Below are 18,097 nucleotides of genomic sequence, written 5' to 3' on the forward strand. Positions count from 1 at the left end.
TTTATTTTTGCGGCTTTTGTACATTTTTTTAAAAAAGTTTTCTGTAATTTTTTTATGGATTTGTTCTCATAGTTTCAAATCGTCTCGGCATTTCCATAGCACAGAATAAATAATCCAAAATTGAGGGGAACTGCAACGGAACCACATGTCAAACATTTTTTCGTTAAAATGAATTTATTTGTGTATGAACAATACACAGTATTGCATGAAGTAAGTGAAGAACTAGGCACTGTTGATCAAATATAAAACGAAAGAAAAAAATGAAACCGGCATTCCGTAACAAAAATGAATTTGGTTATCTTTATTACCTGGCGAATTAGTAGAGCTTCAGCGCTCAAAACCATGCACTTAGTTGCTCCATTTAACTTCAAACTGTTCGGTTGATATACAAAATTTGACTTCTTTCTGAAGTTGCACTGATATGCTAAAGAATTAGAAAACACTGATCAAGCACATTTAACGTATGACAAGTTTCAACTATTTAAAAATTTTATTGAATCTTCAAGGTTTAATCAATTCAAGAACAACACCCGCGTTTATTGTTTTTTAAAGCTTCAAACTTGACTTTCTGAAAATCTTTCAGCGATCAAACTAAACTGAGCAGTCAAATCAAGAATCGGAATAACAACTAGAATCAAAACAGTCATTTTTCATTGATAGACTAGCGATGCAGTAAAAAATTGACCTTTACTGTTTATGAGATAGTGATTTGTCTGTTTTAGACACCTGAAGACACCATGTATTACGGAAGAGCAGCTTCATTTGGACACATTCTTCTTCTCGTATTCTTAGTGCCCATCTTTTCTATGACTTTCCTTATATTCAAACATATTCAGGCAATATTTGAAACCTTTTCCGAGCAAAGCAAACGATCAAATAAAACAATTAAAGAGATTCGGAACTTTCTGTCATCGTTGGCGGAGCCTAGGGCGCCTCCTGTGATTCTAATAATGGGCGCTCACTTTTCAAAAACTCTGACTATAGTTCGCTCAATCAAATCAGTTCTGCCCGGCAAGAAATCGCGAATCATTTTAGCAGATACTCAAAACTATGCGTGGGTGGGAGCTCGTTTTTCACGATACTGCGATGCCTTCGAAGTCCTACAAGTGAGAGACGTTAGTCAAAAGGAAGAGTATATTAAAGAAATGGTCAGAATTGGCAGAAAGCATAAAATCACCGGTTTCTTACCAGTTAGCGTACCCAGGAGCGCAACGCCAGATTCATTGGCATGTGAGGAGTTAATGTCAACGCTGGCAGCTTACAGCAACTTCGACCGCCCGTATCATGTATCGGCGAAAATGTGCGAAGCTCTTGACAATAAATTGATATTCTGTCAGTATTGCGAAGTATTGGGAGTCACAGCTCCCAAAACAGTGATCGTGAACTCGGACGAAGAAGCGCACCAGCTAAACATGGAACTGAGAAGTCAATATCAATCTGATCACAACCAAATGATTCTGAAGAACTTGTCTTATGACTGCCTGCATAGACTTGATTTATTCACCTTGCCTACCAATTCTGAGAATTTAGAAATCTATTTACAGAAAATCCGAAAAGAAGGTAACGCCATTAGCCCGACTAATCCATGGACAGCTCAGACTAAGTTGACAGGAAGAGAATATTCAGCTGCTTGTATTATTAGAAACGGGGCTCTCAAGTTAACTACAGTTTGTGAAAGTTCACCAAGTCAACTTAGATTTGAGCATACAGAACATGTTAAAATCTGCGCCTGGTTAGAAAAGTTCGTTTCGCGAATGAACGAGAGGAATAACAACGTGAACGAAAACGAATTGAATCTGAACAACTGTCAATTATGTTTTGACTTTATCGAAGTGGGTAACAATGTTTACCCAATAGAATGCAACCCTAGAGTACACTCACAGCTATCCGTTTTCTCGTGTTCCGATGTCGGAAAGTACGTTCTAGGAGCAGCTCTTCTCAATATAGATCTACCCAAGAATATTCTTAAAGAAGCTAGCAAAAATAAAATTATGGCTTGTAAAGTTTTACACTTTGGCGACGAGCTTTTCAAGTCCGTTTTCCGACTTAACAATTACAAATCAGAGACCAACAAAATAGACTTCTCGGTGTTTTGGGACAATGATGCTGACTTATGTCTGAAAGATCCCGTACCGTTTTTCATGAAGCTTCATTTTCAGCTACCGATACTACTGCTTCAGAACATATGGAAAAAGCGACCTTGGAAAAAGTTGGATTTCTGCATCGGAAAAGTAGTCGAATTGAATGGAGAATGAACAAACAAAAGGTGAAGGCAAAGTTGAAAAAATTGAAGGGAAAATTTATCGAATTTTATCAAGCGATGATCAGTAAACAATGTATCAGTAAACAAAAACTCTAACATTAAAATGCTTTTGAAATCTTTAAATTTCAGTACAAATTAAAATTATCAGTTTTGATGTCACTTATAGCTGTCATTTAAAAAAAAAGAAAAAAAAATTGAATTGCTGAGCAAGCATTGACGACTGTTCCGACCACAGACAGTTACACGATTCGACCATTTAGCCTGAGATAAATAGAACAAAGTGAAAATTATTCAACTCCGCCAAATGAACTCCGCTTTTACATAAAACTATTTAGCCGGACGTTTTTTTGGTATTGTTTTCGGCTAAATCTTTCACACTTTTTTTTACTCTTTACTCATCCATACTTACGTAATCAAAATTAAGCAAGAAAATGCAATAAGCTTACACAGGCTTCACGGAAGACTACGAACGAAAACCTGAAAAAATAAACGTATTATTTCACGAAGAAGCTCTTTTTATTGATCGAAACTTCATCACTCCGATATGCTTATTGAGTTAGGACCGAAGTGTATAACTCATAGAGTAATTTCGGATAGGGTACACCGTCTGCTCGTCACGCTATCTTATTTTCGGCCGGATAGATTCGTGCAACTTCTTAGTCTAATACCAATCCTAATCTTACTCTTATACTATCTAGTCTCAGGTTGTTTAACTAGTCTCTGCTAGGCTCAATAGATCTAGGGTATACTGGTTTATTGCGGCAGCTGAAGTCTTCTTGGAGAGTCAACTAATTTCTAAGTTAAATTCAAATCTCTCTGGTGCTGAAATTACAAGTAATTTCAGCACTTACAAATAAGTGGGTTGTTAGTTAGATGGATCATGATTGGTTAATATTAAATACTTTACAGTGGTAAAATATCTAATTTATCCAATCATAAAATGTAGTTTAGATCAGGTTCCACCCATCCGGGTTTTACAGAGTTTTTTAGAATAGTCTTTCTGCAATTCAAAGGATGGATGATGGACGTTGGTATTTGGCGAACATCTTATTTCTTCTGGGTTTTCTTATTTGGGAAGTCCCAGATTCAATCGTTGTGTCTTCTCAAGACAACGACTGGGTTTTCGCAACAAACTCAAATCTGATTTCAGAATGGTTGGCTATGACAGGTTTTTCCGTTTCATGTAGAGAACTTCTTTTGTGTTTGACCTTGTCTGAGAATGGCGTGGAGATTGTGTGTGGAGGGGATGCCTGGTTACTCGGATCTGTACGTATACTTGAACATCGAGGTGGTCATTGTTCTAGTACAATGAAGTCCTTTTCTGCGAAGTCAAGTCGTACTCTAAATCCTTTGAGTTGTGATTGGTGGCGGCATATTGATTGTGGTTGGCCATTCTTTTTCGAGTGTAGTGGGGTCATCTTGTCTTTGGATGTTCGTCTTTGGTATTGTATGCTGATCTATATACTGCAAGATATAATTTACATTTTATAAAATTTTTATTAGTTTAATGTTTTAGTTATGATTTTGGTTAGTTGTTTTCACAAAAGCTTTTTGTTTTAGTTCAGTTATTTTGAAGAGTTACTCACCCTTGAGTAGCTCTTATTAAAAATAGGAGTGTGATCACAAAGCGTGGATGTAGCACGGTGGGTTAGGCCGGCTATAGAGCATGCTCAGGACGTCCTCTTCTGGTGGGTTAGGCCAGGAGTGGGAGTATGATTGCATGCGGTTTTTGTGAGAGGTCCTGTTATGTGACAACGTTTTATGTTGGGTTTGTTGTGGTTTTTCTTATGTTTTGTTGGTTGTGTCCTTTTTTCAAAAATCAAATTGTTTTTGGTATGGGTTTGTCTTTCGACTTTTTTGTGTTTTATTATTTCTTTCTTAGACTTTATAATAGTCTTCAAAAGAATAAATTATCCAGTTTTAAACTGGGTTAATCCAGTTTGGGTACCGTTGGTTTCCTTTTCTTAGTCATGCTGTTATTCTATGATTTGTGGTGTTTAGTAAGCTGCGTTGGTTAGTGTTGTTTAGTATATAATTTCTTTCCAACCGGGTTAAAGGAAAGTTTGAAACTTGTTATCGTGTGTTAGAGTTGTTGAGTGTGAAAGCTTGAAACTGAAATTCATTATTTTAAACAATTCTTCGTGGGCGAGCTGTGCGAGTGTGGATAGAATCTTTGTGCGAATGAATGGAAATATCAAAAGGTTAGTACTGCATTTTCGTTTTATCAATTCATTACATAGAAATGCAAATTTACTGCTAGTTGTTGGGGAAAATTAAGTTACAAATTTTCATCATTATTAGATTTACTGCATTTGGGAAAAAATTTATAAATTAAATTACTGCATTGGTATTATTTTTAGTGATTTGTTTGGTGCAAAAAATTAATAGAGTTTTAAACAGTTTGAAGAAGTTTTCAATTTTTATATTCTTTTGTGAATTTTTCAGATAATCGTTGGATGAAGGCTAAAATTCTAAAGAAGACATGAGTAAAGAATGGTTAGTTTCTAATTTTAATTTAATTAGTTAATAATATGTATAATTCATATTTACCTGTTAGTCGTCGGGGAAGAAACCGTGGGGGAAGATGTCGTGGATGAGATCTGAAGTTGTTAGTAATTTAGCTAAGATGCGTATGATATTTTTAGTTTGAAGCAGTGGCCAAAGCAATTGAAGTGCTTTAATGGTGGTTTGTTCTTCAGTGCCAACTGCAAACTCATAAGGTGTGTTTTGGATTAGATTATATAATTTGTGATTGAATTTAGTGTTGTGGATGAATTCTAAAATGGGGATTTCTATAGGTTGAACAAATTCGTGTGGGAGAAGGAAGGGTCGGGATTCTTCTGCGTTGAAGGTCTTGGTGATGGGACAAAAAATATACATTTGGGTTATGGGATCATAATTTCGAAGAATACCATGAAGGTTAGTATCTTTAATGCAATATGTGAAGTTAAGATAGAATGGTGAGGTGTATTTGGAATTGATGAATTGAAAACGGTGGTGTGGTTGTCCGGAGGGAGTGTGTAGGTCGAAGTGATTTTGGATAAAACGATAATATGTATATGTGTGAGTTTGTTTAGTGCGCAATATAATATCGTGTGAGCAGTGCAGATCTCTTTCATGTGGTGCAAGGAAATGAAAGGTTAGTGAAAATATTTGGAAGCGTTCTTTAAAACTTTCGTAGGCTTGTGTGTCTGTTAGTGCTTCTGAGATGATGTGGTCAAATTTGCGATCAAATATATTGAGTGTAAATTTATATGGTGTTTTAATGAAAAATTTTTCTGTGATTTGTGGGTTAGCGAAGCGGTCATCGTCTAAGAATTGATCTTGGTTAGTTCTGATGATGTTATTATCGTAAAATTCTAGCGTATATTCGTTAGCTCGGGGTGCAGTGTATGTTTTTAGTGATTTTTTATATCCTATGTAAGTAAATTGTCTAGGTGTTAGTGGTGTAGTGAGTCGATATAGCATGTCCTTATTTCGTTCTATATCGATGTGAGTGTTAGATAAAGGTAAGCAAAGGGGATTAGTAAAATGATAATATGAGGTCCAAGGAAGGGTAGGCATTAAAACGTGTTCGTCTACAAAGTTACGTGTTTCGTTAGTGTCGTGAGGGGTGTTTAAGGTGTATTGTGGAAATGAGGGTAAGGTGATAGCTAAAAATTCTTTTGTATTAGTGTGATTTGGGTGATTTATATATTCACGGGCTGTTCCTGGTTTTGCTGGGAAAGGATGGTTGGGGAACCTTCTTTTAAAAGTGCGGTAAGCTCTATTAGTGCTGAGTGAAGATTCAGTAGATGTGGATGATGGTGCTAATGATTCGGTATAAATTGAAGAGGGTGTAGGGGTAGGAGGGTTGGATGAATCTATTGTGGATGAAATTTGGTTTATGGTGGGGGTGTCAAGGTGGTAGGGTTGTTGTTGTAATGTAATAAAATTATCTAGTTCTGGGGAGATTTGGGGGGTATCTGGAGAATTGGATGATCGGTCTGAATGATATGAAGAATAGGTTGGAGTGACTTGGGAAGCATAAGAGGGTGTAGAATTGGTGGGGACAGGGTTATTTGGTATCATTGGTTGAAAAGGGGGTTGGGAAAAAATTGAGGGGTTGGTGTGAAAATTATTGGATGGAGATGGTTCAGAGTCGGCAAATTCATCGGGGGTTTCAATATTCGGGTTATTGAGTTGTGATGTGGAGTATAAAACTGAGATGTGTGAATTAGTATCGGAATTCATGCCTGATGTTACATTACTGGTTGGGAAATCGGGTGGTGGGAAAGCAAAAAGTGGTATTATTGTAATTGGAGTAGTGAGGTTGGTTGGATGGGAATTTGAACGGTGTAGGGATCCAAGTTGTCGGCTCATCGTGGGCTAAAAAAATTATTATTTTGAGACTGAAAAGCGGTGGTATGGGGTTGTTCTATAATTTGTTCATAGGTATTTTCATCTTGTGAGTGGTGTGCCATTATATGTTGGATGGGACTTTGTGATATGGTTGGTCTTAAATTTGGATTATGTGTTATTGCTAAGTTTCGAAAATTACGTGGGACTAGGGATAATGGATGGTTATGTGGTAGGGGTGGTAACTGTGGTGCTGTTGGCGTTGTGTCTACATTGTTATGTTCTTCGTCGTATGTGTTCTGTCTTGTTGCTATTTTTGTGTTGTATTCTTTTATTTGTGCATCTAAAAGAATTTTGTTTATTGATGTAGAAAAAATTCCAAAAAATCCTGCAAATAGTATGCGTGCTACACTTGCTTGTCTATTGACTTGTGTGTGTATAGCACATGTGTTATAGATTCCTTTTAAGAGTGAAAAAAGAAATCCAATAAAGTTAAACATTGCGTATAAAATAGTCAATTTTTCTAAGATGTAGTAGGGCCATCCTAGAAAATCAAGAATTTCATTCTTGAGTGTAACAAAGCTAAAAATATTAATAGGTGATATATCTTGGGGACGGTATTTTTCACCGTTTAGATATATATAATCTTTAATGTCTTTAAAATATCCGCTATAGTCTTGCGTATAGATGTCTGCAAATCCTGCGGTTTCGGCAAGTTTGCGTAAGTTTTGGTCAATTGATTGTCTTTGTATTGTGTCCATTTGTGTTAATATTTCTTGGAATTGTTGTGTTCTAATGTGATGTTGAATATCTGATTTTGAGTATATTCCTATTGATTGTAAGTCTATATTTGGGTTTCGAGCGATAGCGCGAATGCTTTCTGGTGAAAATTTTTTGAGTGATTGCATTAATGTGGGATATGGGGTGAGAAGGTAATATTTATCTTCATCAGGGTTTAGTTGTACTACATTATGGCTATTTTCTGATCCACATGGGACTGCGGTATCCCAGAAATAGGTTCTTCTTGAAAGTGTGCCAACGAAATGTACTTTATTCTTATAAAAGATAGGGATTCTTTTATAGCATCGTTTGTCTTCAAAAACGTATAGTGGTGATACTTTTTTGGTACAAGTATAGAACCATAAAATGTTTCCTTCGTAGTCTAAAAAATTTGATCTATTTCCTGATAGTAAATATCCTGCGTAGGGTATTTTTAATACTGCTAGTGCAAGTGATTGTAATATTTGTGTTCTTTCTAATTCGCATAGTTGGTGTAGTGTTTCTAATTCTGAGAGTGACATTTCTTGAAAAATTCGGCTAATCGTGTAGTCTAGTTTCATATCTAAGTGAATATCATAGTGGATATTACCGAAATATGTACTATTCATTAGTGATAGTTCTTGTAAACGTGTGCTTCTAGTGTCATGGGGCTTTAAATGTCCACCGGGTTGACCTTTAATTCTTTGAAAATTAACTGGTATATATGATGTTCCTTCGTTTGGAGGATGACCTGTGGCATATGGGTCGATTTTTACTTTTCCAGTGGTCATGTCGAATCCTTTTTCGTATTCAACTAATATCTCGGAGTATTGTGTTTTGTGAAGTGGGTTTCTGTATTTACATGCAAGTTCTGTTTCTTGATATATTTGAAAACGTGTCAATTTATTTTCTATATTATAATAAAATTAGAACTTAGTTTTCGTGATGGATGGACTTGTTCATATGGAATTGATTGTATAAAATATTTTTCGTGAAATTTTATCATACGAGCGTGTATTTTTGCTACTTGAAATGTTGTGCATGTGTCTTCGGGGAACCAAACAATTGTTGCTTGTGTTCGTGTTGTAGGGTCACAATAGTCTTGATCGTTTTTACAAGGTAATCGAATTCCTTGATAGATCATTGTGTTGTCTGATAAATCGCGTGTGAGTTGTATTTTTTCGAGTTGTATTTTCCAATCAAAAAACATGATTTCTTGATATCCTTTATTTTTTGTGTCTGCTTTGCAGTTTGATGGGTCATTTATACCAATGTGTGGTATCCAGTGTTTATCGTGTATATCATAAGTTAATCTTCCGTGTGCGCCGTTGTATGGGTATTTTTCATCTAATTTTACATGTCCTTGATATCTTTCAAGTTCTGCTTGATGTACAGAATCTGCAAAAACTTGGAAATATACTAGTTTTCTATCTGTGTTTTTATTTCTTGTGATATGTAGTCTGAGTAACTCGTTTTTACAATCTTCGGGATTGAGGTGTAAAAGTCGTTCTATATTACTCTGGTAGAATGATTCATGGTCAAGTCGGTTTTTATTTCCGTTTGAGACTTGTGAACAATGGACTTTCTTTTCAGAAAATGTTGCTGTGAATTTATATCCTATAACTGTTGTTGCTCGGGCTTTTGAGTAAAGTGTTGCGATTACATTTGTAGTTTCTATGGCTTGTGGTTCTGTTTCGCATTGTGATACTTGATTTATTGCATATTTGTGTAGTGTTTTTTGTTCGTTTTCTTCACAATCGTAATGTGTTACTAATAAATCTTGGGGTCCTGTGCGGGGGGAAGGGTTTATGTTTTCATTTGAGGTTATTAGAAAAAGGAGTTGGAGAAAAATTAAAGTTTTTAGAATATACATGTGTATGACAATCCTGAGTATGGGTTATAAAATGTGATGTAACCAATTGTCTTTTTGGTATATCTGTCGTATTTGTATATTACTTCAGTTGTTATAAATGGTGGTGGTAGGGATTGAGCTGTTATTTTTGGTGGAGTTAATGGATAGGGATGTTGAGTAATGTTGCTTAATTTAACCCTGATTTCAAATTTTAATTGTAGACTATTTTGTTGGAGTATTTGGATGTTATGAGCACGAATGTCTTCGTGAATGTCTTGTCTATACTGTAGTCTGTTTAGTGCCCAATTGTGGAGTCGGTTACTTTCTAGGTGTTGTCCAAATAATGGTGGAGGTGCTGTGAATGTATTCCAGTCTAGTCTTAAAGGAATATTTGTTGATGATTGTTCTCGATATCTAGCGTCGAGGTTATTTGGGAAATTTAAGTTAAAAGGTGGTGGTGAAATCTGGCTTATTGATGGTGTTGATGGTAGTGATAATTATTCTGGTAGTGATGAGGATGTTGTTGTATCCGTAGAAATATCTATTGGATCATTTACTAAATTTAGTTCACCTTGTGTGAATGAATGTGTTGTCCAATATGGTAGTCGTGATGCTTGGTTTGGGGGGTTAAAAAGATTTTCACGTATTTGTTCAGATGTTGGTGTTGAACCTAAGTAATCTGATGGTAGGCTTGAGGTGCTACGTTGTGAAAGAAGCGTAGGGGTTTGTGGTAATGTACCAATGGGGTTTTCTGGAGTGTTTTGTGATGGGGATTGAGGTATATCAAAATGAACTCGGGGAGTTTGAAAATTTCTGTTTCGTCGAGGATGTATAATTTGTCTATTTATTTCGACTGTATTTTGGTTTTGACTAGGATTTCTTATTCTACTTAATTCTTGTGGTAGTGTTGGGTATAAGTTATATGTTGGTTCGCTTAGAGGTGCTTGTCGTTGAACTGGTTCTAGTGGTTCTGATAAGCGAGCGTGTCGTTCTTCAAAGGTATATGGGTTATCTTGAAAAGAAATTCGTGTTGATGTTTGGGGGTTTTGGGTAGTTGAAAGTGGTGTCGGGTTTTCTTGGGATGATGTCGGTGAAGACTGACTATGTGATTGTTGGGTAGCAATTTTTGATAGCTTTTTTTGGTTTATTCTTTTAGTGAAAAAGTTTATGTTTATTATAGTATTCTTCTAAAAAAAGAATTAGGAGAATTGTTGCTAGGGCGAATGTGATGATTGCTTTTTTTATACATTTGCATATTGTCAATATGAGGGATGATAGAAATGTTATAAAGATTACAAATAGTAAAAAAATATCGGTTCTACTAAAAATGGTTCGGATCATTTAGATAAGTTTTGTGAATCGTACCTGTGGATATAGTCAATAGCTTTTGAAAGTTGGAGGTATAGTTCAAATAGGGAATAGAAAATTAAAAAAATATTGCAAAAAATGATTAAGATTATTACAAAAGATTCAAAGATATCAAAAAGAACTATTATAAAAGTTTTAAGTATCGTAAAAAATTGTTTGAGGTTTGTGATAATTATAGTGACTGATTGAGAGAAGAGCATTTACGAAATGACTTCTTGATCGAATATTTTTTGTTGTTTGGGGCAATTTTCAAGTGTGGTCGGATTATTTATTGGTTTTTTGACAAGTGGGTTGAGTTTTGTAAAAAATTGTTGGGGGCAATTTTTATGGTGATTGGGAGGTCTTCTTTGTCTTTATTTTCATTTGTCAAATGATCTGGGGTATTTTTGAGATTTTTGTACTTTAGGCTAATTAAAATGGTCGTTCTTTTACTTTAGGCTAATTTAACATATTTGTTTCGGGGGTATTTGAGGGCTGAGTTGGGGAAATATTGTTGATCTTTGGTTTATTAGATAAGGGAGGGTTATGATATTATGGTGATATTTATTTTAGTTGTCAAGTTGGAGTGGTTTGCTTATTTTTGACCTGGAGGTCTTAAAGTTATAGTTATAGATATGCCTGGAGTTTAATATCGTTCGTCTAGTTGGTTTGTGTTAGAGTTAGAGAAGGTGACGGATTGGATGAATCCTATTGGCTAATTATGAACTAGAATCGCTGCGTGTTTGTCAGCATGTTATTTTGAAAAATGAAAATTCAAAATGTTTCAAAGGTCTAAGATTGTGAAATACAAAATTAAAGTTGTTTTTGAAATTCGACTTTCTTTAATATTTTAGATTGTGGGATGAATAATTTATAATTTTTACGTGGTTGGTTTCTAAGTCGTGAAGACTCTCTATGTTCTGATTTGTCGATTTGTTCTTGGGGTATTATTTGTTCTGTCATTTTTCTATTTTTTCTTTCTTTTTGAGATGTATTTTGATCTAGATTTTTTGTATTGTTTTTTGTGATGGTTGATTTTGTTATTTGGTTTTTGAGGTGAAAATCTTTTTGTTCCTTTGTTGTATTTTCCGTATGTGGGTTATTTTGAATAACTTTTAAACCTGTAAAAGAATATAATTGAGTTAGTTCGCGGAGTGCGTATTCTTTTGGATAATAAGGTAATAGGTTATTTCGGTGTTGAACGATTTCTTTTTTGTCTGAGTCGGTGATTTTATATGTGACATCAGTGGGTTTTGGAATTATTTGGTATGGTCCTTTACGAAGGGGTTGTAATTTTTTTGAAATTCCTTTTTGAGTATTAAAATTGGGTATTAATACAAATGTTCCAATTTTTAAATCGGAGGCTGGTGTAAAGCGTGAATTTATTTTTTCATTAATGTTTTGCCTTTGTAACAACTTTTTTGTTACTTTTTGGTAAATTTCATTGTGTTTTTTATCTCTGTTTAAAATCCATTCGGTGTGTGTACCGGAGGCTAATTTAAGAATTTGTGGGTGATGAAAATGATCTTCATCGTGTGTATGTAAAGGTAGGTTATAACAAATTGAGTCTTTATTTGGTTGACAATAACCTTGTGCGTTTTTATGAGAGTTTGCTGTAAACATTATTGGTTTGCGTGGCTTTTGGTTAAAAACCATTTCATATGGTGACATTCCTAGAGTTGTCGTGATTTGTGAATTATATGCCAGGGGAAATAATTTTACATCTGCTGACCATTCAGTATATCTTGTATCATTTCCATTGATGATACATCTAAGATATTCTTGTAGTGAACGGTTCATACCTTCGACTAAGCCGTTTGTCCAAGGTGCGTGAGATGTACGTGGTTTGTGTTTGATGTTATATAGATGACATAGTGTGATGATTTCATTATTTATGAATTCTGTACCGTTATCTGTAACTAGAATTTCTGGTAGTCCAAATTTGGCTATCCAGTGTTCATAAAGCGTTGTGTAAGCGTAATAAGCGTTACAATGTGGTACTGGGTTAAGTGCTACATAATGTGTAAATGCGTCAACAATTACCATAATGTAGGAGTTTCCTTCGGATGAGGGTGAAATTGGTCCTTTTGTATCAAACGAGATACGGTGGTTAAAGTACAAACTTTGTCCTTTAAAATCTTGTTTTTGTGCTATTTGTTTTTGATTTGGGTAAGGTTTATTTAGTTGGCATACTATACAGTCATTGAATAGTATTTTTATCCAAATTGGTGCATTTGGGAAATAAAAGTTTGGTATAAAATTTGAATATGTTTTCTCTGATCCAGAGTGTCCTTTAATATTTTGTGTATGTGAAATATTAAAAGCTATGAGAATCATACTTAAAGGGAGACAGGGAACTGTAGATTCATTTAATTTGTATTCTAGAAGGTCTGTGTTTTCATTAATTGTTGTATTATTAAATTTTCGAAAATATCGGAGGAGTGTTTTATTTCCTAAAATAGTTGTATCTGCCTTGACGGGTTTAGTTTTATATTTGTGCCGTGATTTTAATTGTCTAATTACTGGGTCAAGATTTTGGTATAGTTTCAATGTTGAAATTGTAATTGTTTCTGTTGGGGGGAGAAAAATGTTTTCTATTTCTGATTTAGATAAGGGTATTGTATCAAGTGGGTCATGGAGGTCAAAAACTTGATTTATTGTGTATTTTGAATGGTTTGTTTGTGGTCCTGATAAATTTATTTTATCAGTTAGGTTTTCTTTTTCAATTAGTGGAAAAAGGTCTTTTTTATGCGAGTGTTGTTTTACTCTTTTTTGTTGGGTGTTATTTTTTATCCATTGTGAGTATGGAATTGGTTTAAAAGTTGATGTTCCAAGTAGATCAACTTCGTAGTGGTTATTTTGACAATCTAAATAAAGTGGAAAGTGTTGTAGATTATTTAACTGTGATTGTTCAACGTCAGTTTTTACTGCATATTTGCATTCTAGTCGGGGTGATGTTTCGTTTTTTGCAAGGTAGAATTTTATATTTTTAGGTATTTCAACTGTAGTTTTACGTGTAAGTAATTCAGGTGGTGTATTTCGACTTAATGTGTCTGGTAATGCAAGATTTTTTCCTGCTGTCCAAACTATATGTAAGTTTGGAAATTTCATTAGAATTAATTGAAATCTGTAAACTCGGTGATTTGGGTTGGATTTTTGTGTGAAGAGAAAAATGATTGGTTTGTGATCTGTGAATAGAACTGTTGGATGTTTTGATCCAAGTATCAGAAATTCATATTCTGTAAGTGTATAGATTATGGCTGTACATTCTCTCATTAGGGTTGAGAGTCTTAGCTCTGCTTGAGTGAATAATCGAGAATTTGCTGATATAAGGTTCATTTTGTTTGTACCATTATGTGATTGTAATAACGCTGCGCCGATGCCAAAGTTCGAAGCATCGCACATTGCGTAGAATGGTTGATTTGGATCTGGAATTGTATTCGAAATTTGTTCAGTTAGAAGTTTTTTAATTTCTTCAAATCGTGCTTGATGTTCTGTATTCCATTCAAAATTGTTTTGCTGTCTAAGTATATTATAGAATGGTCTTAGATATAATTGCATTTTATAAACATATTTGCTTAAAAAGTTTAGCATTCCAAGGAATTCTTGGATTTTCTTTTTATTTGTCGGTGGTTGGAGTTTCTGAATAGCGTCAATGCGTGATTTTAATGGGGTGATTGTTTTTCTTTCTATATTATGTCCTAAGAATTTTACTCGTGTTAAAAAGAAGTGTGATTTATCGGGGGCGGCCTTCAGATTTTCGTTCTGAAGTATTTGGTGATATTGTTCTAAAACATTGAACATTTCTTCTTTAGTCTGTGATTGCATAAAAACATCGTCTAAATAGGTGATTGCGTTTTTCTTGAGTATTAGTGGTCGAAAAATTTTGCTCATAAAAGCTGAAAATGCTGCTGGTCCTATGGATATTCCATAGAATAAGCGGTTGAATTCATACTGTTGGTTTCCAATAACAAATTGTGTTAAACGTCGCGATTGTTCATCTAATAGCATTTGATTGTATGCACTATTCATATCTGCGGTTGTAAAGTATTTTCCGTTTATTTTTGCTAAAATAACTTGTATTGGTTCAATAGGCCAATTACACTTTGATTCATCTATGAGTGAGTTGAGGTATCTAGCGTCGAGAACGATTTTTAATGATTCTCCTTTGGCTAGAATGATAACAGGGTTGATAAATGTGTTACCTTTTGGTTGTTCTTCTTTATTTACTGGTGATATAATGTTGTATTGTTCTAAAATGTCGAGTAATCTGTTCACTTTATCGTGTAAGTGAATTGGTACTTTACTTGCTCTTTGTTTTTTGAAAACTGCATCTGGTTTTAATGGGAGATGTAATGATGAGCTGATTTTGCCAACATCAAATTTGGATGTTGCATAGACTGATGAATATTTGATTAGCTGTTTGGCTAATTTATCAAATTCGTCTTGTGTTATTTGTGAATGTTGGAAGTTAAACATTGTTAAAAATTTCTGTTGATTCTCTGCGTAGTTACTTATGTTGAATGTAGGTTTGAAATATGGGGTTTTTGTGAAATAATCCGTATTTCTTTTTTCGTTACTTATTATATTATTTATGGATAATTCTTCATTAAGAATTGTGGATTGACAAATATCTAATAATTGGAGTATATTATTTACGCGATATTCTTTTTCGTGTATTGGTGATATCGTAGCGTTGGTTTCGCAATAGCCTAAAAGTCCTAAAGGTAATGTTACTTGATAGGGTGTATTGTTGTATACATGTAGAGATATAATATCTGAATTCGAGTTTTTCAAATATTTTATGGATGAGATTGTGATTTTGAAAAATTTATGGATAGGTTTGAATTCAAAATCTGACATATAGAGTTGTTGTTTCTTTTGATTTTTATCATATTGGTGAACTTGTTTTATTGAAAAATTATATATGTTTCCTGATAGTGGTTTCAGGTGTTTTCGTTGTTGGTTATAAATTGGATAAAATTTTGAAAAGAATGGTGGTTGTTTATTTAATCATTGAAAAAATGTTAAGGCTGTATTGTTTGTTTTTGTGTACTTATCTTTGATTAGTATTTTACTATTCAAGATGTTGATTGTTGGTATATATTTAGAGATAAATGGTATTCCAATGATATTGTGTTTAATATCAGTGATATGAAATATTTGTTTAAATGGTTTGTTTAAAATTTTATTTTGCTCCATTGTTCTTGTGGGGAGAAAAAATAATTGAACTTTTCCATAGTTTTCTAATGTTGATCCTTGTGCTGTTGCTAGTTTACTGGAGGTTTCAAGAGGTGTTAGCTTTGGGTGTAAGGTTTTTATTTCATTCCATGTGGGAATGTTTATTATATTTGATTCTGCTCCTGAATCAATTAAAAAATCAATTTCAAGATCTGGTGGTTGAAATTCTTTGCTTCTTGGACTTTCTAAAAGAAATGGTATTGTCCAAATTTTTTCTTTGGGTTGTTCTTTTTGTATGTTTTGATAGATGTGATTTGTATTTAAGCATTTTGTCTTATCATTCTCATTGGGTTGATTTGTAGTGTTAATTTCGTTTGTTTCTTGTGTTGTTTGTGTAGAATGGATGGGTTCAATATAATAATTGTGGAGGAGTTCTAATTGATTTTCATATATATGTGATGAAAAAGGTTGTTCATATATAATAGGTTCGTAATCATTTTCAACTGCTATCATATTTATGGAGATAGTGTTTTCTGTATCACTTTCTGATTCTGATGATTCACAGTTTATTTGATTCAGTTGTAGTTCGTTATTTCCTGTGTCATCAATACCTGGAGGGTCTGATGTTGTTTCTGGGTTTGATTGTACTTGATTAATATTTCTTTGATGTTTAGGTGTACTACTTCTGTGGCGATTGTTAGAATTATTATAATGGTTATTATTCCTGTGTGGTGATTGGGAATAATTTCTATAATGATTATTATAACTTGAATGTCGATTTTGTGAATTATTTCGTGATCTGTTTTGGTAATTATTGTTTGGTCTGTTATAGTTTGATCTATTATATGAGTTATTCCTTGATCGATTGTTCGGGTAATTCTGGTTTCGGTTGTTTGAATAACTTCTATTCCGATTATTGGAGTAGTTTCTATTTCTATTGTATGATGAATTTCGTGATTGATTGTTTGGATAGTAATTATTTCTTGATTGGGAATTAGATCTAGAAACAAATCGTGTTGTAATTGAATTTGATCTGGAGTAGTTATTTCTACTATTTTGTCTATTGTAGTGATTTTGTGACAAATTTTGTGTATTTCTTCGTTCTGGCGATCTTCCTCTATAACTTGAGTTATGTGGTGATTGATTTCTCGTGTAGTTGGTATTGCTCGGTAGTGGTTTTCCTGAACTATTGTTGCTGTATACATTTTTGTTTGGTAGATTTTGATCTTTCTTCATGTATTGATAGAATGATTTATTTGGTTCTTTATATTTTTGAGGTTTATTTTGATTGTCTTGCTGTTTTTGTCTACATTCAGAAATACTATGTCCGTAACGTCGGCAATAATTACACCATTTTTTTGAAAGATGGTTTGCCTTTAAAGTTTGGGTGTTTTTCGTAAATATTGAGTATTTCAGTGATTTTTTCAACAAGGTCTGTATCTGATTCCTGTATATTGTTGATACTTGTGGTATTTGTTTCGATTCGGTTAACGTATTGTAATTTCAGATTTTCTGTTTCTTCGAGTTTCATTGTGATTTCTGCTTGTTCTAGTTTGTCTACTAGTTTTCGGAAATCTAAATCGGGCTCTCGAATTGAGGAGGGATGGGATGCTCTCTTTTTTATTGCTATTTTCCTTAATTGAGGTGTTAAGGTCATCATTAAGATTTCTGTCATTTTTGTGTTTTTATAGTCGTGTGTATTTAATGAATATGCTTTTCGAACTAGTGTTTCGATGCGTACTGCTAATTGTTTGATGGTTTCATTTGGTAATCTGCGAATTTCATTACATAAAACTCTTTGTTGTTGTTTGTTTCTTTCGGAGTCAAACATTTTTGAAAATTCTTGTGTAAATCTCTTCCAATTTGATTTTATTTCTAGAGGCAATACTGAAAACCATTTTTGGGCTGCGCCGTCTAAAGTTGTTTGTATCAACGCTGTGCGTCGATGTATCCAGTTTTGATGTAGTGGCGTATTAATTGGTTCAGGTCCTATATTTAAAATCAGATTTGCTGTTACTGCATTTAAATAGTCTTCTACAGAATATTCAGGGTCTGTTCCTGTGAATACCATTAAAGGTTTATTTGATGTTATTGATGATCCACCCATAAGGTATGGATTCATTGTCATTTGTAATGATTCTGCTGCATTTGGCATTTGAGAAAAATTTGAAAGTTGATTTCTTGTTATTTCGTGTTGTTGAAGATAATATGGGAGTGGTATTTCATTTTGCATTTGCGTCGGTTGATACGAGTGTGTGATCATTGGGTTTTGTTGCTGAATTGGTTGAAAATATTGTGTATTAATTGGGTTTTGTTGCTGAATTGGTTGTTGATTTTGTGTATCTATCGGTTGTGGG

General features: G+C 34.0%; 1 protein-coding gene across 1 annotated transcript; it reads left to right on the forward strand.

Annotated features, from left to right (window-relative positions):
• Positions 1-950: 950 nt before the first annotated feature.
• On the forward strand, positions 951-2,255 carry LOC134851986 (uncharacterized). The gene has a single exon (XM_063868262.1). The coding sequence runs from the start codon at positions 951-953 to the stop codon at positions 2,253-2,255; it is 1,305 nt and encodes a 434-aa protein (XP_063724332.1).
• The last annotated feature ends 15,842 nt before the right edge of the window (positions 2,256-18,097 follow it).

Source organism: Symsagittifera roscoffensis, chromosome 7 (assembly GCF_963678635.1).
Source record: "Symsagittifera roscoffensis chromosome 7, txSymRosc1.1, whole genome shotgun sequence".
In the NCBI taxonomy this organism is placed as follows: domain Eukaryota; kingdom Metazoa; phylum Xenacoelomorpha; order Acoela; family Convolutidae; genus Symsagittifera; species Symsagittifera roscoffensis.